The 24,320-nt window shown below is 43.3% G+C and overlaps 1 protein-coding gene across 2 annotated transcripts; it reads right to left on the bottom strand.

Moving 5' to 3' along the window:
- Positions 1–1,275: 1,275 nt before the first annotated feature.
- On the bottom strand, positions 1,276–24,320 carry LOC112572786 (uncharacterized TPR repeat-containing protein At2g32450-like). 2 transcript variants are annotated; one of them, XM_025252674.1, is made up of 10 exons: positions 24,146–24,320; positions 7,578–8,181; positions 7,303–7,384; positions 6,006–6,147; positions 4,771–4,883; positions 4,313–4,415; positions 3,857–3,958; positions 3,398–3,543; positions 3,062–3,171; positions 1,276–2,667 (listed from the first exon to the last, which is right to left on the bottom strand). In XM_025252674.1, exons 2-10 carry the CDS (start codon positions 8,168–8,170, stop codon positions 2,622–2,624), a joined length of 1,437 nt encoding a protein of 478 aa, XP_025108459.1. In that variant the 5' UTR covers positions 8,171–8,181; positions 24,146–24,320; the 3' UTR covers positions 1,276–2,621. The 2 variants fall into 2 exon arrangements, with proteins under 2 accessions (XP_025108459.1, XP_025108458.1); XM_025252673.1 differs by having other exon boundaries at positions 3,031–3,171; positions 24,146–24,318.

Below are 24,320 nucleotides of genomic sequence, written 5' to 3' on the forward strand. Positions count from 1 at the left end.
CCACAGCAGTTGCTGGTTTGGATGAGTTTTCCAGCCACAGGTCTGAGCAGGCCAGGTACCTTCTGCACACTGACCACAGGTCTGAGCAAGCTTTAAACCACCTTCTGACCACAAGGTTATTCTGTCTCCCCTTTAGCCTCTCCCCATAATCGATAAAATCTAACCTCAGGTTACACCTATTTCAGCATTAAGGAATGTGACTCCTGTGAAAGACATGTCTTGAGTATCATTTACTGTCATCTTGAGCAACATGATCTAATATTAAACTCTGAAAACAAAAACAACAAAAGTAACACATTTCTTAACTTGATTTTCAGTTTTATAATAAAAACCATGAACTTGTATTACTGGACTGCTGGAAGACGATTTTTTTCAGTTAACTACTAAAACGAGGCATTAGACGACAAAGCTTCCGGTTTATTCACATTCTTTCCGGCCCGCGAAACTTCTGCCCACAGTGCAGGAAATCGGCATATTAGTAATAAAAAAAGACCGAAAAAAACGAAAAAAAAGGAAGAAGAAGTATTTATGCCTACGTAGTGGCGTCTCTCAATCTTTTTTTTTTGATGGATGAACATTTCGATTCAGTGCTCCGACTTGGTGTCTCTACTATATGTAGCCGGACATTCAGAAGTTGGTTTCAGGTAAACAACTTCAAATATCCCACTAATTACTACATAATTAATGGTAAGTACAACTTGTTTCTAATAAAAATTGTATCTGCTCTATTTTTTTTATTTTTTTATATTTTTGCGGTGAAGCGGCCCGTGACACGCTTGTCGGAAATGTGTATGGCCCGCAGGCCGAAAAAGGTTGGGCATCACTGGTCTAGGGCATCAAATGAAAGAGCAAAACTCTCTTTTCTACCCTAAAAGATACCCGTTTGTCCACAGCAGTTGCTGGTTTGGATGAGTTTTCCAGCCACAGGTCTGAGCAGGCCAGGTACCTTCTGCACACTGACCACAGGTCTGAGCAAGCTTTAAACCACCTTCTGACCACAAGGTTATTCTGTCTCCCCTTTAGCCTCTCCCCATAATCGATAAAATCTAACCTCAGGTTACACCTATTTCAGCATTAAGGAATGTGACTCCTGTGAAAGACATGTCTTGAGTATCATTTACTGTCATCTTGAGCAACATGATCTAATATTAAACTCTGAAAACAAAAACAACAAAAGTAACACATTTCTTAACTTGATTTTCAGTTTTATAATAAAAACCATGAACTTGTATTACTGGACTGCTGGAAGACGATTTTTTTCAGTTAACTACTAAAACGAGGCATTAGACGACAAAGCTTCCGGTTTATTCACATTCTTTGTTACGGCTCGCTGAGACCAGCAGCAGAGAACTTCGCAAGAGGCTAAGCGTTGGTCTTGGCAGACAGACAGCAGTCCACCTTTACATGTCTGTGATAAAAACCTTATGGCAGTTTCACACTACTATTTACATTGTTCACAAAATATTCTTTCTATTATTATGTTAATACTATTAGGTGGTGACCAGTTCACTGCTCCTAATAAATTTGCTTTGAAGATGGCAAACACTGCTAAGTATGTTAATTTGGATAAATATTCTTACTGCTAATTTGTTTAAATATTCTTACTATTAGTTTGTATGTACATAAATCTTCCATGTCTGTTGTGGAGTTCAGTCCTAGAAGTATAGATCAGAGGTGGAGATGGTTCGCTCTAGTCTTAAAATTCTTTTGAAGGAGATTACAAAGGCAATTAACACTGGAAGCACTCAAGTGGTCATCAACAGAGAACAACAACAGTCTGAACATGTAGTTTAGAGGCAGGGGTAGCTTTGGCATGGGTGCAGTTCAAACACACACAAGCAGTGACTTAACAATAATAGTTACTTTGCAAATGGTCCCTTGTCCAAATAGAAAATGCTCATAGCCACAAATATTGAGACATAAATCTTTCCCAAGTAGATGCAAGAAAAATTTCCAGTGATGCTGTGTTTTCACTTGTAATGATGGCTTGCATCCCTAAAATAATCTTTTAAACTCGCATGCAGTGCAAAATCTGGATATGCATTATTTTCTTCAGACACTACATCGGGAACAACAGAATCTAGTATAGAGCAAGTATTAGGGAGTATGATGTTATCCTTGTCATAGGATAAATGTAGGACAAAACTTTAGCCTTGCCCTTAGCAGAACAGAATGCCAAAAACACACAGGTCCCATAGAAAATATATGGGACCTATGGTCTTCACCAGGGAACACAAGTAATTTTGACTTTCTATGCTGCTAGAGATGTGTTCCTTCAATGTTTATATGTACACTGGAATCATAAAGTGAGCATCTCGTTATCACAAAAACTCATCTATCAAAATACATATCTTCACATCTAAGGTCTCTGAATGAAAATCTCAAAAAGATATGAAAGCATTGCCTTTGTTTTTTGGAAGACTGGCCTGCTTAATTTTCCACAAGATAAAGTCAGCCATGTCTTCAACGCTGACGTGGTCTGATTACACAAACATCCATGAAGCATCAATAAGGACATGTAGGTTGTCCAAAGCATCATCCCATTCTTCGCTTGAGCTCATCAATCATTTTTTGACTCTCCATAGCACCTTCTTTATCTCCAGACTTCTCTTGAGCAACTTTCAAGTATGACCAGAAGGGCAATGAGTCAGGCTGCAGTTCAGTCCCCTGAAACAGTAAATAAGTTTCTTAGTTTACTCAAAAACAAAATCTGAGACAGTTTGCTTTACACACCTTTTTGTTATAGATATAAATAATGCAAACAGAAATAATAGATGCAAATTTAAAATAGAATACTAATTCTTTTAAATAAAATCATCCTTCATTGAATGGAATTTGTAACCATGCATCTAGGATGCAGGAATGAATCAAAGTAGTTATTGGTTAGCCCTTCACAGAGACTACCTGTCTTGTTCAGATGGTGTCTGAAATATTCATAATAAAACAAGAAAAAAAGAAGAAAAAAATAAGAGGAGAAGAAACGAAACTACATCTATTGACGGTACATTTCTGACAATCATGTCATCTCACCTGTCGGAGGACAGGAACAGCATCTGCATACCTGCCCTGGAGCAAAAGAAACATTCCATATTCCTTGTACACATCCCACAGCTCTGGACTTAAGGCCCTTGCTCGTAGAAACAAATCCTCAGCTTCTTGGTACCTTCTTAACTGGAAAGCAATCACAATGTATAATGATTTGAATAAATTACGTACATTTAAAACTTCTTTTGAACTTATGTACACACATACACCTATCAGTCTGCATATTTTTGCAACAGCAAACATTTCCTTTCCTCCCCAATCTAACACCATAACACCTACTTATAAACTCTCTTCTTTTCTTGCTCTGCTTGTCAAAGAAAGAATATCATACAAGACATGAGAAATGACCTACTGATGCAAGATTCTTTGCTAAAGCTGTGTGTGCAAGGACAAAGTAAGGGTCGAGGTCAATGGCCTTTTGCAAAAACTCCACAGCTTTCTGGTGCTGACCAAGGTCACCGTATTTTTCTCCAAGTTTCATGGCCACTTCACTGCTGTCTGCAACACACAACGGTGTGATGCCTCATGCACTACAACAACATTCTATAACATATGAGCATCTGCTACTGTCCCTCTATGTCACTTCACTTGCTGGAAGAGGCTTCCATCCTATTAGGACTGCTCTCAGAATTAATGCAATTTTTTTTTCTTAATAAAGGAGAAATGAAACAGAATATACATATATATACACACATGCATATACACATAAACACATATATTATAAATATAATTTTGTATTTTACCTTATCTATTTGCAGGTTAACAACATCAAAGATTCTTTTAACCTCTAACTATTGTTTCACACACACACCTGGTAAAAGACCTCGTAGCTGTAGGAGAGTATCAAGTATTTTCTTGTGAATCTCAGTAGATGCTGAAGTTGATTCTGACAGCCTTGCATTGAGCTCAGTTACTGCACATAACCAAGTGCCTCATTAGTCAGCAAGTCCTCAGCTCTCACTACTGCACATGCAGCATATTAGGCAGGGATATGTATACATTCACACACACTAATGCAAGTATGTTTTGCAGAGAAAAGCAAACTGTGTAACATTTTACAATTAAACAAGTTGAAACAAAATCAACATCTGATTTCTGTGCCATTTCCTCAACAGCACATCAGCCGGATCAATCGTACACAAAGGAAGCCGACTGGTAGTCATATTTTGAACAAGACAAGCATGCTGTTCTAGAAGCTGTCTCAGTAACACAAGTGCATAACTGCAGATTTTACAGTTCTTTCAATTATAATAAAGCATATACGCACGCCTGTAAAATAATTTTTCTGTGAGTAGCATCGCCTCCTTTTTTTGCAAAGCCACAGCTATTGTATCTCCAATATTCAATGTGGCGTGGTAGAAGCCTTCTGGCTGAAAAGAAGAACCGTACTTGCAAAAAAGATGCTTATATTTATTCATCACCAGCTTTTTCCTACAGGTGGCGACATTTTCTCACTTTCACTTTCGACTTTTTCTCTCTCGATCTCTCTGAGAACACTCGTGTCCATCCAGTCAGCTCATAAAATCCAATGTGCAATGCAATTTACATTCAAACATGTCATCCAATCTTTTATTATTTGTCTGCAAAGTTGCTTCTCTTTTTCTGTCCTTTGTATTCTGTCCATATCTTCTACTTGTCTTAAGAACTGAGAGTTTGCTCCTTCGTGAGCATGAGTATCACACATTTAGTATTATTATTAAATAAAGAGATTAAATGCCTCCTCACCAGGTACAGGATGTCCCCTCCTTGTTGTACACATTCCATCGGCATTTTATCCAGTGTAAGATTAGGGTAGATTCGCTCATACCAGTTCATAATTGTAAAGCCATGAAATACACCTGTGAGAACAAAGCTAATGAGGAATATTTTTGCTTCTGTTCCTGTCACTTCTGCAGTAATTAATTTAGAGAACAAGATATTACTAATTTAAACCTGATAAGTTGAGCTTAAATAACATACCGACAAACTGAATTGTTTCTGGCCAAAATTTCAAATTTCAAAAGAACTGTTAACTTAAAAATGCGCATGCTCTAAACATCTAAAACAGGTCTGGACCGGTTCATGAAGGCGGCTGTCTTTGATGTTGTCCAATGACATCGGTACCCTTGTCTTGCCGTTGTGGATCTGGAGATCACGTGGTAAAATTTCGGTCCTGAGTACAGCGATGAAAGTTCAAGCACCCACCCTTCCTCGACCCATGGACAATCTGGACACTTTTCTTGTCAAATGGGTAAATGCTATGTCACGAACTGGGGGATGTGTCTTAAAAACTTTCGAAAAAATAATTGAAAAAGGTGGCCTTCGTTAACAGTGCCGAAACTGTTTTATAAATGATTTATGATTTCTCTGTAACCCGAAATTATAAACGGAAATATTTCATGAAGTCAGTATCTATCATTTAAGCTCAACTTGATAATCCACTTACCATTCCATTTAAGATCCTGATTAATCCGACAACTGTCACACTCTTATTGCTTTTGATACACACACACGCACAGATGGGTTGAACCTCACAAAAGTAGAGAAAAGTAGTAGAAAAGAAGAGAAACGTTTCATAATTTAAGAAAAATAAGCACGTGTATATTCGTAGTCTTAAATCTTCTTCTTTCGTTGATACTTTTCTTTATTCATAATCCATTGCTGAGCAATTATTTATCAACAAGATGAAAATTAAACTAAAATGTGCTCATTGGAATCCTCAGGCAGAGGTTCAGAGTGCGAGATGATAAAGCTTAAGATTCTTAGATGTTTCTTCAAATACTCCTTCTGCCAGGGACATTTTTACAAGCACACCAATACTCAAAAACACATTCTGATTCAAATAAACACCTCAATAACCAAGTAACTGACAAAATATTGCTCTCAAATGCATGTGGGGAAGATTGACACATAAGAGGATTAAATAAACTACATTTCTAAAAATCTTTTTTGTGACAAGTAAGAATTAATCAAATGCCTACCGCCAGGTGGAGTGTTGTTTGTGGGATACAGAAACCATCGCTTGCGTCCGAAGACAACTCCATTCCATGTGTCGGCGTGTTTGTGAAATACCACACCAGAACCAGAAGCTCCCAGAAAGAAGAAACTGTCATCAAGATCATCCTGAAGGAAGTGCGAACATGAACACCTCATCATTAACTGAAGGTCAACAGTTGTCTAGCATGCTGCTGCTGGGCTACACCAAGTTCTCTAATAATTTCTGCTAGTCATTCCAAAGGCAAACAGTTTCAATTATGCCTTATCCTTAGAATATATATCCTTAGAATATACATCCTTATATATCCTTAGAATATCTAAAAAAAATATCATTCCTCCAAAAACAAAAATCAGTGCAAAGTTTCTAAAACAAATCTACAAAGGTGTGAAAAAGGACTAGTATTAAGGCAAAGGTTGCATTGGCCAGACTGAGTCATACCTTAGCAGCAAAGAATACCAAAAATACATGGGTCACCTTGTAAAGGACTTGGGACCCGTATTTTGTCTGTGTTGCTAGGGTATTACTCTTAATCTGGCCAATAAAATCTCTGGCCTGTCACCTTTCAAGGTGCAGTAAGAGCTTTCTTACTTTCTTAGGGGGAAAAAAAACCAAAACAAAACCGGAAAACATTGTCTACTGGCAGCTGCATTTTGTTGTCAGACTGAATTTTAGGAGCAACTAGTCACTTGTCCCGATGCCCGTCGCTCCTCAACCCACAACACGATAAATGTAAAAGCTGTTTGCAGGTAAAACATTGAGAGAGGGAGGAAATGCACCGCCCTCTCAAATAACTGCCCCACAAAGAAAAGACAGGACTCTATCACCTCATCTACACCCGTCCCCACCCCACCCAACTAAAACAGGTTACAGGCAACCCTGACCGTTTACAATGCATGAAGAACCATCATATAAACTGTCATAAAAAAAAACCAGAAAACAACAAGCCGTTAGAACTCTATTTTCTCTCATTTTTCTATTCATGGCGAGAAAATAAGGATAAATGAAGAAAAGGTGCGAAGTTTTACAGGGAAAAAAAATTGTCCAAAAATAACTCTTGCAACAAGATGCCAACGGATGGCAATTAGGTTTTCTGTTAGTTTCATCGCTCTTATCAGATGATCCTCAACTGCTGCTTTCCAGGCTCAATGTCATGTTGTACACTGTATTCAATGTCCATTTCCCCCCAATAATATATAATTTCTTTTCATCTATACTCGCTTGGAAACTTGTATTTTATCTATGAACCTAGCAACATCAACGCAAATGTATAATTTGCTCACCCGAGGTGTAAAGTAGGCTGGCAAGGTCAGCGTGTGAGGCAGATCCGACGCTTTGTAGAACTCTCGGTCAAATATGTAGTACCTGCACGCACAGCAGTGTTTACTGATGAACATGGACAAAGCACGAGTACATAACTACACTACAAAAATGGTTAATAACGTAACAATCACGTAATTACGTCACGATCACGTAACGTAAAGTACGGCGCAATCACGTAATTACGTCACGATCACGTAGCGTAAAGTACGGCGCAATCACGTAATTACGGCCTTACTTTGCCTCGCCTGTATCCTCGCGCGCCTTCCGCATGAGGCTGCCAACGAAGGTGTCCAGTGACGTCACGATCTCGCCGTTGCCGCCGCGGCGGACGATCTCCACGGAGCCGCCGGTGTTGAGCTGCCACTGGCCGTAGTCGCGGGTGAGGGCGGGGAGACTCCACTTCGCTGGCTCCGTCCAGTCGCGGGCGCCGTTGGGGAAGTGGACCATGACCGGCTTCTTGTGGCGGTATTCACGTTGGAACCGCTCCGCGCTCAGGTCGCCCACCGCCACCCGGTCGATGCTGCAGCGCGACGTGTCCAGTCGCTGCGTCGTCCGCGCGTCGGGTAGCCTCCACCCGCCGTTTGTCAGGGTGGCCTCGTGCGCGGCGCGGTCCTTCCGGTCCGCAGACTCGGATCCCAGGCCAAAAGCTGACCGCCATAAGCCGGTTTCCTTGGAAACCAAAGCCAGTCCCGCAGCAGCGATTACGACAACCACGCCGGCTGTGGTGAGGGAAATGCTGGGCAAGGCGCTGGTGGCTGTGCTGAAGGACCCTTTCCTCCTAGTGTCGTGAACAGCATCGTGACCCTTGTGGTGTCGCCGCTTTTTCATCGCTGTTATCACTGCAACAAATTAATTAATCCTTGATTACTTCCACAGTCACCTTTCAGTAAAGAAATTTCTTGGTAAAAGTCAACAGAACTTCATCCCACGAGCTACTTCGGTGAAAACAATATCAAGTCTCACATTTTGTTTGGAAATCCTGTCAGCAGTGGAGTTACCTGTATTCGTTATTTATACACAATTTCTAATGGATAATAGAAACGATAATTTTTTTTAAACAGTTGCCAGGAAGGCAGGAGCCGGTGAGCAGTAAGATGAGGAGAACGGAAATGAGAAATGAATGAAAAAATGACTGTTCACATACACGAAATTCAGCAACTCGAAACTATCTCTCATCTAATGCTTTATCACCATGTTGTCAAGCGGTTTGCAGAGCCTATTATTTTTTTAGTAATTTGTAGAAATGCATGCAAATAAATTCATCTGCAGGACGGGGAAAAAAGAATGTGAGTTTTCTGTTTCCAAACTGCTGAGCGAGTGAACGTGGCTCACCCTTCGTCTTCTTGTTGTCTTGTACTAAAGGTGAATTAAAAAATAACGAGAAATGAAAAACCATTCAGGTGATATTCAGGTTCGGAGTGTTCCTTGCTGACTTCAACATTTCTAAGTGTTTTTTAGCCTCTATAATCGCCATTCTTCTCCGTTTTATCCATGCACAGGACAAGGCACACACTGACGCCAAAGGACAAGCGAACAACCGCACTCACATAAATCAAATAATGCTAACATAATTCAACATCTCTTTCACCATCAAGAAATTACGACATCCGTGAAGCAGGTAAGAAAAACAAAATCAAATTGAATTTTCGAACCCAGTATGCTGGCAGCTCCCAGCCGTTTCCTGAGGACGATGCAACCTCACCTTCTGAACGCCGACACAGGTCGGAGGAAAGCAGTAGTGCCGCAGGCACCTGTCGCTCCCTAGACCCTCCCCCCGCGTGTCTCTCCCCCAGACACGTGCTGCAGGGGCCCAGGCGCTCGCAACACTTGTCGGAAGTGTAGGTAGTTCGATTCCAAGCTCATACCACCGATTAATCATTAAAAATAATGACTCCGCGAAGCCTGCCCCTCCAAGAAGAGTGAAGGGGAGTGTGCAGCAAGGGCTGCGATCGTTGTGCATTTACGAACGTTGGGAAACCGTATTGGAGTCTGGTTTTAAACAATGGGTCGGGTTGTGGCTGCTGCAGCGCCATCTAGTTCAAAATCAGCTCTGTGTGTGTGTGTGCTTATGCATGCGTGCATCTGTGTGCGTGCGTGTGTCTGCACGAGTGTTTTTGAGGGTGTTTACGCCTCCTAATGCATGGCTGCTCGCGCACTTTTACAAGACAGTGGAGTCTTTCTACAAATCTGCCGAGAAGTTTAAAATCTGATGTTTTCTGAATTCAGGCGATTTAAAAAAAAATCTTGAGCTTTAGACCAGATGGCGAATACCTGACCAGGAATATTTGACTTATCACTGTGTTCCGACAGGTGAAAAAAACATCCACCTTGTGACTGTGACAGTGTCACCCTTAGTCCTCCTGCTAGCGAAACTATATTTATGTATGCGAATGGAAATACGTGTTTTAAAGATACTGTTAAGAAAGATATCACTGAACAATAAGAAATAATGTAAACTTATGTGAGTCACTTGAAAATTGTTGAAAATATCAGTGGCAAGAAAGAAGAATCGGTGTTTCATGGTGACGGTGATCGGTTAGATCACAGCCCTGTAAGTAGACGCAAAAAAAAAAAAAAAAAAAAGAGCAGCAAGCCGATACGAGATTCGAACCCTGGACACACGATGGACTGGTCAGAACTTTTACTCGCTGTGCCTCAGGCTCGCATTATTATGTGGTGATGTTTGTGCATGACCGTCTATAATCACAAATTCGACAATCAGGGATAGACAGAAGCAGGAAGGCCGGCCGGCCGGCTGGACGGACGAGCACATAGACTAAACAATTTAAACTGGAAACTTGATCACGTGACGTCCACGGTGTTACTGCAGCTTCACTCCTTCCGGTGTCTGCCAAACACCAGACTGGCTCCTATTCTTGTGCAGGCCATTGAGATGTTATCGCCGATATCACAGCCCCTGCACGACTTGCTCGTGTTTACAATTCCCTCGGCTTTCAACCAAATATTTAGCGAACAATACCCCTCGTCCCGAAAAAAAGAATAAATGTTTTGGGAAAGAACTGCAGAAGGCCCTCCGCACAGACTGATCAGAGATTTGATAACAGGGACAAGGGTAGGATTTTTTTTTAAATGCCACGGCAATGATGAAAAAAGAAATCGGAAGCAACCGACAAAGCAAAAGAAGATGACGAGGGAAATCAAACCAAGTTAAAACAAAATGTGGCGACAAATAAAAAAATAAGAGATTGTCTTCCAATTCATTTATCGACAGTGAATGTTTTGCGTACCTGTTGGTTACTCCCAAGAAGGTTGGAGTCAGAGTTCAGCAGGCGCGAAGGTTCTGCCACATGCCTTGCGTCAGACGTGCAGCATGCAGCGTGCGGCTCCAAACAATAGAACGGAAATTATATTTGCATGGTCCGACATTTTCGCTGACAGCGAACAATCAAAGTCAAGGCATGCAGAGACTGCAGGAAGCAACTAAGAGTGGTTCCTTAAACACCCGCCTTCGCTTTTTTCTTGCTTCTCCTCCTCCTCCTCCTCCTTCAGTCTCTCCATCTCCCCTCCATCTGAATCTCATCTTCTTTCCTTTTCACATGTGTGCATTAGCATGCACGCTCGCGTGCACACACACACACACCTACGCTGAGGATATTTCTCAGTCTGAAAACCGCTGGTTGACGTTCATTAGCTCAGACATTTCCAATCTCCTCGTTAATCCTCGGCAGACGTCAGAGCTGGAGGCGCATGCGGGGCACGATAATCACCCCACGCCTGGCTGCATCCGCTCAACGCCGACCTGTGCACAAGCTGCGCACGTTGCCATTGTAGCCTGCCTCCCACCAAAAAAGTTGTCGCTGTCTGCTTTTGTCCTCCATTCCCCTTCCAATGGCGAATAAAATTCCAGAAAAAGCGGATTTCAAACGCCTCGTCGATGAATTCTAGAGCCGCTTAGAGAGAGCGAGTGTGTGTGGGAGAGAGAGAGATGGGAAATCGTAAAAGGCTAATTACACCTGAATTCGTCAAGAAAACAGGAAGTGATGAAAGGGAAGTATTTCTAAAAATAGCCGATCATAAAGAAAAAATGTTGCACTCGTGTTGGCCTTTAAGGGATTACACCTGCGTGATGAATGAACAGTGACAGGGAGAGCGATCGGTGTTCAAATTGAATCATGGGATAGCTATGAAGGTGTCATGTACGGTTAAGCTATTACACAAACGAAGCATGCGCAAACGTCACCTCCTCCTTGTTCCCAGGGAAACGTCACAGTAACGTCTGCAAACTCTCCATTATTCAATTTTTACACGACTTGTCGTTGCGGAAGTGGGGATTGGCGGGTGGAAGGGCTGAAAGGGAGGGGACTGACAACAGCAGCAAATAAGTCTGTGACATGACACAAACGACAAACACATGGATTTCCTCAATCATGAATTATATTCATTAGAAATGTAAATCACTATCAGATGCTGTGCTGGACATGTGAGTCAATCGTTAGACAAAAGAGATCTGACCTTTCCGCAGTTTCTTTTCTATTTACTCTTCAATTATTTTTTTTTTCCTTTTCCCCTTCGCTTCCGCCCACCCCCCACCCCTAACCCTCCTAGCCCTCGTCAAACATATGTTTTTTTCCTTTGAAGTTTACATCCCCCCGCAGCGCACGATGATAGGCTAAGTGTTACGAGAGAGGTAGGGACCGGAAGTAAGCACTTCCAGCACTCAGTCCGTCCCTCCATCACCTTCTCCCCCTGCATCCCACGTGCTCGCCGACAGGTGCATCGACACAGCCTGGTCGTTACACCTGCAGCAGCTTACGACAGGAGCAATACCACGTGACTCCTTCTCAGAGTCACTGCCTCGAGGCTCTCCCTGAGGTTGTTGTGTCGATCTTACGTCTGTCCATGAAGTAAATATTTACTTTCAAGGGTCGTTGTTGTGGCTGGTGCATAAGGTTGTCGTTGTTCGCTTCTTGATAACGACACTTGGTACAACCACCCTGGTACAGTACCCGTTGCCGGTTTAAACCAAGCAACCGGAAATGTGTATTTACTTTTTTGGAGCGAGAAGAAAGTCAACAAAAATATGGAAGGAGTCATTCAAGTAAATCAGATAAGAAGCCTCATGCAAGCATCACAATAGTCAAGAAAAAAAAATAAATAAAAGCTATTTGACTGCCACGTGACCAAGATCATGGTGGCTGCATCCATCCCTCCATCTCACTGCACCATGCGAGGCAAGAGCCGCAAGAAGAGAGGAGAAGCTTAGCCAAACCTCTTACCTCTGGTCCCCACTCTTCCCTTTCCCGAGTCCGTGCACCATGGCTAGGGACCGGGTGGGAGAGGAAGACCATCCTGAAGAATGCATTCTGGTGGTGGGGTAGTCACGTGCTTGCTTACACATGTCAGCAAAGCGTATTTTCCTTCATGGCTCGTATTCATGGAGCATGTTTATACACGTTTGCCCACCCGGGCTGCATAAATCTACCACACCCCGGTAGCGGTTACAATACAGAATTCATGTCCTCTGGGTAGACCTTCAAAACCTCTAACTCAGCATTTAGAGAACACATGGTGATAACTTTCCTTCATATAGATGACGAGGCCCAAACTTTAAAATAGTCATTGTTAATTTAGTCATATAAATTATATAAATATAAATGTCTGGAGGTTTCCTTCATTAACCCTTCTCTGTTAATAATGCCAGAAACTTAAAGAAATAGGAGTAAGGTAGAGAAAGAGTGTAACCAGCTCACTGTACGAAGAGACAGAGGCAGAATACAGACAAATACTGGGACCAGAGAACGAGAATGAGTGACGGCCGAACTTATCCAGTCTGAAACAGAGAAAAACAGTGGAGGTAAAGAGATGATTGTTCTACTCCTTTCACATCAGTTCTTTAGGCAAGGTAAACCACTCAGTTCCTTGTCCATAGACTACTAGACTATGGGATCCTTTGCCCTTTATTTTTACCTAATCGTCAGTGACGACCACCACGACCACTACCACCATCAGCACTGATGAAGGGGCTCGGCGGTTATCATGTCTCGTCTGATGACCTTCGGAAGCCAGGAGGATGCCTTGCTACCGCCCACATGCTCTGACAGTTTGTCTGATGGCGAGAGTCTGAGCTCTACTCAGCTCACAGCACAGGTCTGGCGCGAGGATGGGGCTGGGGAGCAGCTGTCACGCCCTGGCATCATTTTATCGCACGGAGCCCCCTCGTTCCGGCCTCGACACAAGGGGTCTGGCTGTCGAGTTCAGGCCAGTAATGAGGCAGTCGTCCCTAACCTGACAGGTGAATGGAAAGATGGAGGGCGACCAGACGCAGTCCTGGTTCTGCCCAAACCCGCTACCAGCTTTAAATCAGGGTGACTCTGGGGAGATTCAGGTCAGATAAAATATTCTGAGACTGCCAAGCCCTGTTGCAAATTTCATTACGAAACAATTTTTTATGATTCTTACATAATGTCTACACCCATTATCAGATAAGCTTGGGTTCTAACTATAAAGGTACACTTTAATTTGTAGCTGGCAGATGAGGTAGTTTTATCAAAACGCAGAGACCGATATTCCCTACAGGTACAAAGTGTAAAGCGCTCAAGATACCCCAGGGTATGATCACCAGGCTTGATCACTAGACGGAGATCGAAAGAACCAGAGAAGCAATGATCTGAACTAGACTTGAACATTCACGGTCATAACAGAAGATATTATTTTTCTAAAGCATTGCAAGCTCTCTCCGAAAAGATAAACACGGTATCTTCAGGAGAGATGATGCAGGCAAAGATGACGATGACTGAAGAAAAACTGCACAGCTGCGGGATACACACACATATACAGCTGCAGGACACGCAGGTAGCATATACAGCTGCAGGATACGCAGGTAGCATATACAGCTGCAGGATACACACATATACAGCTGCAGGACACGCAGGTAGCATATACAGCTGCAGGACACGCAGGTAGCATATACAGCTGCAGGACACGCAGGTAGCAGACAGCTGCATGACACACAGGTAACAGCTGCAGTGTTACAGGGTGACTGGAGCTATGACTGATGTGACAGGCTGTAAGTAACCAGAGCAGACTGTTCAAGGTGTGCACCCTGTACCCGGATGACTGCAAGACGAGCTTTGCTCCAAGTGTCGATGTCGTGTTAGCAGGTGCTCAATCACCCGTGAATGAACCAGGGTATGGTAACAGCTGCTTTACGATGAGAAACTCCATCGTTACGCGAGTTGTAAATTATTTCTTACTTATTTCGCCGCGAGCTGAGTGTCTTGATGTAGGTCTTTAGTGACTGTCGGGGGATTACCGACTACGAGGTGAGGTTGTTGAGAGGTAGAAAAGCCACCCGACTTCTGCGAAAAGACAACACACTTCGTCAAATACCGGATGAAGAAAGCACGTGCAAATGGTACAGACCCCACAGACAATGGATGTACATGGTTCACAGAGACAGGAGCAACATGCCGGCAGACGAGATTATTTTTAGGGAAGGAGGGAGCTGAAGGAGGTAGTGGATGTCATGAGGCTGAGGTTGTTCAGATGTCTAAATGACAGACGGCACTGTGAGCGTGCATTTGCACGTACCTAAGCAAACATTCGTGTGTGTGTGAGAGAGAGAAAAGAGAATATGAGAGAGAACTTTGTATGTGATATAGTGTGCGTGCTTCTGAGAGAGAGAGAATGAGAGAATGTACAAGAGAGCGTGTGTGCCTGAGAAAGTGCACGTGCTCCTGCGTGTGTGTGTGAGAGAGAGAGAGCATGCGCGAGTGTGTGCGTGTGCACTCTATTATCTCACACAACCAGGAGGAAAGGAAGGGTCATACTCGATTTCAGTGACGTATGAACGATAGACATTTGAACACGCACGTGCATGCCAGAATCGGCGTCATCTCTGGGAGAAAAAAACAAGAAAAATGAGACACGTCCGTCTCACGCCTGCACGTGAATGTTAGGTTAACCCCCTACATCCACTCCCACCACCACCACACACACACCTTTTCTTCTCCTCGTGCGTAAGCAGACGCGCACGCGACGTCAGCAGCGGATAAACCACGTAACCACAGTCTCACTCGTACAAGCACGTCACCCGCCAGCAACGTAGTTAGCTCCCCTTACGACTGCCCCTGTGGTTGCCTCCCCGCCACCAGAAGACGTAACGGCCGTGGGAAATAAAACGGAAAACAGAGTAAACAAAATAAAAAGATAAAGCCTTGCATCCGGCCGGAAAGACAGAAGTAATAAATATTTTAAGGCCGTTGAAATTCTGTCTTTGATCTTCTTTTAAACCGCAGTTCAGCGCGCGCAACGTGGTGGGCAGGGCAGGACCTGAACATCCTCAAACACATTTTTGTTTACACCACGGATGCACTGACGGAATTTATGCACGGCTGCCTACCTGTGTATACAAAGAATTATAAGATGCACAAAACTATATTCACGGAGTAGACTAAGCAGTCGATCGTCATCTGCAAGGGGTAGGATGTCAGGTTCCCCCCACAACCAGTCTATGTTGAGAATAAAGAGATTTCCAGATGAAAGCTAGCTACAACTACAAGCAAATAGGCAATACGTGTATAAATAAACAAAGAAGGCATGTGGAACTAGGTAATGAGACCAAAACAAACCCCCTCCCGTCGAAAACAAAAACTATTCAAACTCACGCAGACAGGTGAGCAATGAAACGGTTACGAATTTGTTATTCAGACACAAGGACAGTGTGGTGGAGTAAGTAAATAAGAACCTGATGTGATACATGGAGGAAAAAGAACTCAATCATGTTAAAAGTCGGGCACCCTGCCAAACAACCCAGTCGGCGCCAGGTGTCAGAGGCAGGTACCTCGCACAACACCTTCCCTTCCTGACAACGCACACTCACCTGCAGTCCCTCCCGGTGACGTCACTGGCCTGCTCCTCCCGCTAACACCCTCATTATCTTTTCCACCCGACGTGTGTCTTTGATCCGTCTTAGTCAAGCTTGTTGTCTGCCCCTCGTCTGGATCCTATAAACTTCACCTGTGTGTCGGTGCACGCGCCCGGCGCGTACCTGCGCGGCGAAATACAAAGAGTGTGGGGCGAGGAGAGAACGGGGTATGTGCACACGTGCTTTTCTCTCGGAAATCGTCTCGGGAGAGTCGAAACACTTGCGACAAACTGGATGTAGCGGACACAAGGAGTTAATGAGTTACATGCCAGTCTTAGACACGAGCCTTCAGACGGTTACTCTCAACTATTCGTCGAACCACCCGCAAAGAGTGGGGTTGTTTGTTGTTGGGTTTTTTTTTTTCTCGCCAGGGTAATATTTGCTTCATAGTGGCTATAATTAACCCACACAGTTAAAACAAAACAAAATCCGCAGAAACCAAGAAACATTTACTTGCAATGTCAAACCTAAAACATGTTTGAAGAAACATTTCCTTCGATTATGGAGCAGGAACAAGAGAGACGAAAGAAAATTGTTGCTGCGTGTAATCGCTTCTGAAAGAAAAATACAGCAACCGAAAACATCATAAACACTTATCTATTCCTCTTATAATTACTAATGTTTACATGAACGAAGTGTTTATCTCCACAGACAGCAACAAACAAGCAATTAATATCAATGTGGAAATGGACATTTTGCTCAAATGTTTAAAAAAAAAAAAACTTCGCATTTTTATGCAGAAAAACAATTCTGGTAAGTATTACAGAATTTGTTTTTGATTCTTTTAGAGGAAGCTTAAAGTAAACAAAATGTAGGATTAAGTTTTGACTGGAAAACTGCAAACAAAACAACAGTATTCTCAATGTTTCTTTGTCAGATTGTGTGAAGCTGTTTTCTGAGTAAATAAGCCAGTGTAGGTCCTCAGCAAGTTAGTGATAACATCCAGCAGACAATGAAATTAAAACCTTGCTAGAGGTAGAGGAGTGTTTCTGATGTGTTATCAGAGTATTGTATCTGTATCATCGCCGGCTGTGTTGCTGTGATATGACTTTAGTTGCTGGCTCGGTGTGAACACTCATTTCCTCCTGCATCAGAGTAGAGTAGACTGAGAATATATATACCTCCTGCATCAGAGTAGTGTAGACTGAGAATAAACACCTCCACCATCAGAGTAGAGTAGACTGAGAATGTATACCTCCATCATCAGAGTAGTGTAGACTGAGAATAAATACCTCCCGCATCACAGTAGAGTAGACTGAGAATAAACACCTCCACCATCAAGAAGCCACCAAAGCAGCTGATTTTGCCAAAAGAGTGAAAGATGCAACAAAACACAAATCCCAGACACGAGAAGAGGTAGACAGATTGGTTTTGATAAATGAAAAAGTTACCAGACGATTGCATTTCCGAAAAGGCCGATCTGTAAAAATACAACCACATTAATTTATATAATACATTATAAAATGTGGATTCTCTGGGGTATGGAATGGATTTAATTTACATTACCCCTTATAGGAAAATTCACTTTGGAACTTGCCTTCTTTGCTATTCGACCCGTGTTCTGGACCCCATCAAATTCTCGCCCTTTAGTGAGCTCTCCTGATATACTAGTGCTATACTCTCAAATTCTCATCTCTCATAAATTACCAACTTTACACATTCTAGTTGCGATTTGTAACACGGGAAGTGTGCTTAGCTTTACAAAAGCTACAAAAACAAAGAACAAGTGCTAGTTACAAGATTAAATACATTTACAATATATTCTGGTGTATAAACTGTAACATTCTAACATCATACAGAACATTTTTATACTAAACAAGTCTCTTAACCTTTTTCACCTAACCTTTAGGGGAGTGAGGTGTTAGAGACAACACTTATCTTGGGGGCAACGATTATGAGAGCAATGCCCACCTCCTCTCCCTCACCGCCTTCCCTTTCCCAGCCCTCTAGGGGTGAGGTGCTAAGTCTCACAATAACTGGAAAAAAAATGGATATAACCTCAACACCGTCAATTCTCAAGAATCAGCGGGTGCAGAACAGTCAGGTGAAGCCCTGGAAGCGCGAGGCTGTCGGCGAAGCACGGAGCCAGGATCTCATCAGTAGTCGAGGCACGTCTCTCCTTGGCCTAGGGGTGCCTGTCGAGTGTTCACAGCAAAAGCCGCCCTCGCCAAGTGGTGTTAAGTAGCTCATTTACCCTCCAAAACGCTTGTTGTGAACACGAAAACTCGTGTTGCCTTTGGGCGCCCTGCTGACCCACCATGACCGTTAAACGTCTAATTTACATGCGTTGGTAAACCTGTCTGCATTAAGCATGCATTCTATTTCTGTTATTTCTGTTCCTGCCTCACCACGAAATTAAATGTCGTTTACCGCTCTTTTTTTTTTCTGCATCACTTCCATCCCAAACTGATCTTCGCTGGAAAATATTCACACACTTTGGGGGAAAATAAAAATCAAAGGTGTAAAAGATAAACGAGATATTTTATGTCCTCGCATTAATTATAACAGTTGTCTAAGAGTTTACTTATCGCCATATGTCGCAATATAGCTATTTATTGTAGCTATTTCTCACTTGTTGCCTATGGTCTCAAACTGCCACGAACTGTGTGAATGCTGCCAAGGTTGTGTCACTGTATACAACATGGTTCGAAACAAACCCGTATAAAGGTCACAGGTCAGTCACACGACGGTTGTCCTTCCATATTGTTGGACTTGTAAGGCTGCCGGTGCAGCTGACTGTCATGGTTTATCTTATCAAGTGTTCTGACACATCCTCCAATTGACTGCCACTTAGAACCCACACCATGAAAGGTCACTTCTCGTGCGTAACAGTAATTTGTAAGAAATGGCCCATAACTCCAAGTGGAACGACAGATAGAGAGCGAGAGAGAGAGAGACTTGATACTTGATCGTTTTAATGTCGTTGTCACACAATATTCCTCCCATGAGGAAGCTACTGTGATATATTATACTGTAATATTAACAATGCATGCAGTAAGCAATATCTAGGTGTATGAATGGTATATTGTCATTAGGGTGGAAGAGTATTTTGTGACCATCAGACATAGCTTCTTATCACAAAGACACAGACATACAAACACATCGAAATGTTTTAGTCTATATCACGACGAGGCTGCTAGCCTGTGAAGAGAAGCCACATGCAGAGAAAGAACAGCGTGCCCGAGACGAGATCTGAACCCACGACAGTCAATCCTCACTGCATTGGTGGTAACGCGAACCGTTGTGCCACCGGACTGCCCACCCAAACGGCAGGGGCGCCACAAATCTTTTGCTTTTTTAACTGCTTTATAAAAAAAAATGCTTATTTAAACATGCATTTAAAACTTGGTTTAGCTTCCTATTTTTTTTTTAATCAAAACATCTTGTGAAAGTAAGTGCGATTTGATATTCCAGTAAAGCCACCCGCATTTTGTTCTCTAATCTGCAAAATTAGCCATTGTTTTGATGGGGATCCGTGAGAGGATGGAGAGAGAAACAGTTCCCTCTGCTAGCCTCCTGTGCAAAAATAAATAAAAACCCAAAACCAACAAAACAAACTTGAAAGTACAACTCTGGGGATTACATCTCGTTTGAATGCGGGTCACATGTCATGTGACTGATTGCCAAACGCCGCACAACAGCTTTCAACCGTCGGTTATAAATTGCAAGATGTTCAGCTCCCCTTTGCACAGAAAACTGTGGAGATGTAGGGCATACGTCGCAGGTGTCGGGTGTGCAACCAAATCCTGGTTGCTAACTACTTCCGATCTCCGTTGCCGGCAAACTTCCCGTAAAACTGACGTGAACCGTTACTTCCGCTTGTCGCTCACCCGTCTACGTCCTGAATTTTTTTTTTTTTTTTTGACGCGCTGACAAATGGCACGGGTGTCGAGAAAGAAATAAGTTTTGCTGATTCGCTGTCTACTGCGTATCTCAATTAGGAAGCTGCTCATGCATCTTAGATGGGATGTGGCGAAGTAGATGAGGTCTGAAGGTGGGGTAGATGTGCAGCGAAAACGATCAAATTGAGTAAAAACTCCCTCTAATCTAATAAAGGGTGTCAGTGGCCAAGAACTGGTCCCACCATCTGCCACCACCATTTTCTTTTTAACGTCGGTCGACGTGGCCATCTCATCGGCTTCTCTTACGCAACTTCCTCAACAATTTTTACTAAAGTCGCAATGAATAAAATGTTAGGAAAGGGGATAGGATATTTTTGGACCAAATTTAAAGCAAACCTCCATTACAAAGTATAGTTCATGGCTACCTGTTCTACACTGAAACGGATTATAGAGAAATACCCCACGAACTAGGATCCGAACTGAATTGTAAGTGGTTGAACGTGTCGAGGAAAGGAGGAAACAACTCGCTATTGGGAAAAACTCTGTAACCAGAAGGGTGGTGAGAAGGAGTTTAGAGCGAGCACCTCGGATGTGGAAGTGACTGAAATACTCTTCCCCATCCCAACTGTCCACCTGGAGGATACGTGATATTTTATGAAATGTAGACGCAAGGGGAGAGAAGGCTTCCCAACAAAGACACACTCTTTTGATGCGGAAATAAAAATCAATCCTTTATTTTGATCGACCAAGTTCACCAACTAAGCATGATTAATCTGTGACCCTGAACCCTTAATTATTACTCTAGACTTCCTTTTTCGCAAAGAATGAACGCATATGCCTTCACGTCGAGCCAATTATTTCCCCTGGAAAGGAAGGTTAACCAGCCTAGAGTAATCTCCCCAAAAGCCAATTAAAATTAATCCAGCGAGTACACTGGCGCGTGTGCCTACGCCATGTAAAAAAAAACCATGTGAGTGGAGGTGGAGGGAGGAGTATGAGCGGGAGGGAATGTCTGCTTCAGTTTACCTAAGACATAATTAAATAAAATAATAAGAATGCACTGCGACACCTACAGCTCCTGCCACAACAGCGCCTCTTCAAAGTGTTTCTCGTTAGAGTTCGACACCCTGAAATGTACCTGGATTCCTGGGCCTGGATGCACGGACTCGCGGTATAAGAAACCTCAAAATTTGAGATTTACCCCGAGAGTATTAGTCCCAGACTTCATTGTTAAAGGGTTAGTTAAAAGCTTAGATAGTTAGCCCCAGACTTACTTGGACAGTCTGATAGTTTGTCCGAGACTTACTCGAGAACATAAAAAGACAAGAGATAAATCGTGTCTTACTCATGATATTATATGGTTAGATAGTCGATGCTTTCCACCGTTATCTACATGTCTATCATCGTCTCTCACATTCAGGGAATATTTCTGTGATTTAATTTTGACAATACCGCTACACAGCTTTCGTGTCCAATGACCCATTCACCTGCTGAAGCAAAGGAGGTGCACGATGTGTGGCCGGTCGTCTGCAGCTGTTTACCTGAGACAGCCGTCAAACCAGGTGGCCTGAGATCCGACAGCTACACAACCTTATGTCTGGTGCCACCCACATGCACGCTGTTCTCTCAACCTGAGGGCTAGGCAGGTATTTTGACAGGTATCCACGCTCAGGTGTTCGGCCAGCCAAAGGACATCTCTGGCAGGTAAAGGCCTTCAAGGCCTCATGTTTGTTCGGCTTGGAGTCTGGAAGGTGGCTCAAACTTGTGACAGTGTGGTAGTGGGGGTGTTGTGTCTTGTGCTGAAAGTTGTTGGAGGTTTACTTGCGCTTGAGGTCAAGAAAGAACAGCGAGGATTTCTGTAGTCTGACATATGCAGACACTAGTGGGGTGCATAACTTATAAAAGATTCCTGGGATTCCAACCAACACATCAGCAGACAATCTTTCTATCCCCTACACCCAACGTCTCTCGTTCTTACCCCCACCGACATTTATTTACACTAATATTTGTGTTATTTTCTCAGTGCCTCGCCAGCCTTCTAGTCTTCATCTAGTTACAATGCAGGCATAGGTGTTGCCTACGACACTATCAGGGTACGATCATACCCCTATTGCATATCTCTCTCCATAGAAACAGAGCGAGAAGGTGGGCACCGAAAGGCACCCGAAAAAATGCACGTGCTTGAATGTGTAGGGTGGGGACGGAAGAAGAGTGAGAAATTGTGTGTGTGGACAGGGTGGTCACCGGGTAGGGATCAACAGACAAAAGAGCGGGTCGGCGCCATCTTGCGGACAACAGTCAACGACGCGTCAAGTGGGGAGGATAATTACGATGATGGTGTTAACATCCCTGCCGATGGGGAGTTTCTAATTTTCTTTCCATTGTGAACAGTCCTGGGAAATGTAGGAGCCCTGTGCAAAGAAACTGTCAAAATCAAAACCAAGCGCCAAGCTCTGAGCAAAAACTCAACACGATGCAAACGGCGCGTGGCTGCACACACTGATATGCTGCATATCAGAAGGTAACAAAGAAAGCGTTTTGAAAAAAAAAAGTCCACCACCTTTTGCTATTTTAACATATCCCAGCTTGAAATCATACTCAGTCTTGCGGTTACGCTAACCGCGGGAAATGCTATTACCCGACAAGCTTGGTTGGGTGGTTTGATTTCGCACTATGGGGGAAGGGAGGATAAAACCGGAGTACCCGGAGGTAATCCCGAAGCCCGGCCCCGCAGAGAGAGTGACCCGTGACGAGATCTGAACACTGGGCCTCTCACTACAGAGGTGACAAGCGAGAACTACACTGCCAGGTGCTCCTTTACCCGATAAGTTCAGGGGAGTGGAACTTAGAGTGATGGTGTTTAAACCTGCGGTCGCAGTTGATTTGATACCCGTGAGAACCAACACACTTCTCCCACTTGCAGTATGGGTACCTGACTCCGGAGAGGGTTGGGAAACATAAAGGTGATGTGCACCGCCCTCACACTAGCTGGCATCCGAATAGGTGTGGTGGTGTCACTCTTCCTTACGACCGAAAGGTCACGGGGATAACTGTTTTATATTCATTACAAATTAAACGCAGAAATTCGTGGTTTCGAGATTTTCTTCGTTGTAATTTAATGGCATCGTAATAAGTTTCATTGACATCCACCTGCTGTATTCGATGGGGAGGTGTTCTACACAAACTGTTGCGTAGCAAACTTCTTACCAAAAAAAAAAAAAAATGTTAACACGTTCAGATAATAATACAAACAGATTATTCAATGCTGGAATGCTCCGTTAGCCACCCTGATGACATAGACCCAGTTTTGACACTGTCACTCCCCCACTAGTACTCACCACCCCGTTGTTAATCGAGCAGAAGGATTAACTAACCTTGGCGACAGAAATAAGAGCAGGGACAAATCCTCACAAACAAAGGCAGCTCTTCAGAAAACATTCTCTGGTGTTCAACACTAAATCATCGCATGGCCCTTAGTGTTAGGGTTGGCGCCAAATCAATAACAAGTATTTCCTTAGCGGAAGTGTGTGTTTACAAATGTTCAATCTTTCACGAAAATCCGAGTAATCTTTCGAGGGCGAATAAAAACAAGGCAAATAACAATTTACAGCTACCAGAGACTGCAAGATATCTTGTCAAATAGCTTGTCCCCAGTATCAAAAAAATACAGCAGGGGATTTTTTTTAAGGTCGAACAGCGTCGAATAAAGTACATTGAATATGATTTGTTGTGTTTGTGGTACAACATCTACCCGACTATACCCAGATGAGTCAGCAATGCACCCCTAGACAGCTGTTCAAACCGTGACTAGGTGGAATTTTTAAAAAAAATCCTCAAGACGTTTACACAAAATCCCGCGACACCTTGGCACCCTACTGTCACCAAACGGCCTCACTGAGACCCTCGCCTTTCCCTTTTCTCGAGCACACTGCATACTTCGATCTGAAAGCTTGGCGCGACACAGTGGCAGTCTCGCCTTGATCAAGCACACGACACGGCCACACACTCTTGATGTTCATGTACAACGCATGTCCAAGTCGCCACACGAAAAGAAAAATAAAATTTCAGCCCTACCTGTGCGTGGAGGTAGACATAGAACATCAGCCCTGACGGCTGATTCATCAACCCGTTCCACTGGCGGTCGCTGCAGCGGCACAATCTCGGGTGAACAACAGTGGCCTGGCCAGCTTACACATGGATGACGCTATCGCCTCGGTTGAGGCTCGGCGTGACACTCCATGTTGACGGT

The sequence above is a fragment of the Pomacea canaliculata genome, linkage group LG9 (assembly GCF_003073045.1).
Source record: "Pomacea canaliculata isolate SZHN2017 linkage group LG9, ASM307304v1, whole genome shotgun sequence".
Classification (NCBI taxonomy): domain Eukaryota; kingdom Metazoa; phylum Mollusca; class Gastropoda; order Architaenioglossa; family Ampullariidae; genus Pomacea; species Pomacea canaliculata.

What these genes read in the sequence shown, in the direction of transcription:
- LOC112572786 (XM_025252673.1), bottom strand. Translation starts at nt 8,170, where the DNA reads ATGAAAAAGCGGCGACACCACAAGGGTCACGATGCTGTTCACGACACT. An exon ending in CAGCCTACTTTACACCTCGG is followed by an intron (nt 6,148 to 7,302) that starts GTGAGCAAATTA and finishes CACTTCCTTCAG; the next exon opens with GATGATCTTGATGACAGTTT. An exon ending in CTGTTCCTGTCCTCCGACAG is followed by an intron (nt 2,668 to 3,030) that starts GTGAGATGACAT and finishes TTACTGTTTCAG; the next exon opens with GGGACTGAACTGCAGCCTGA.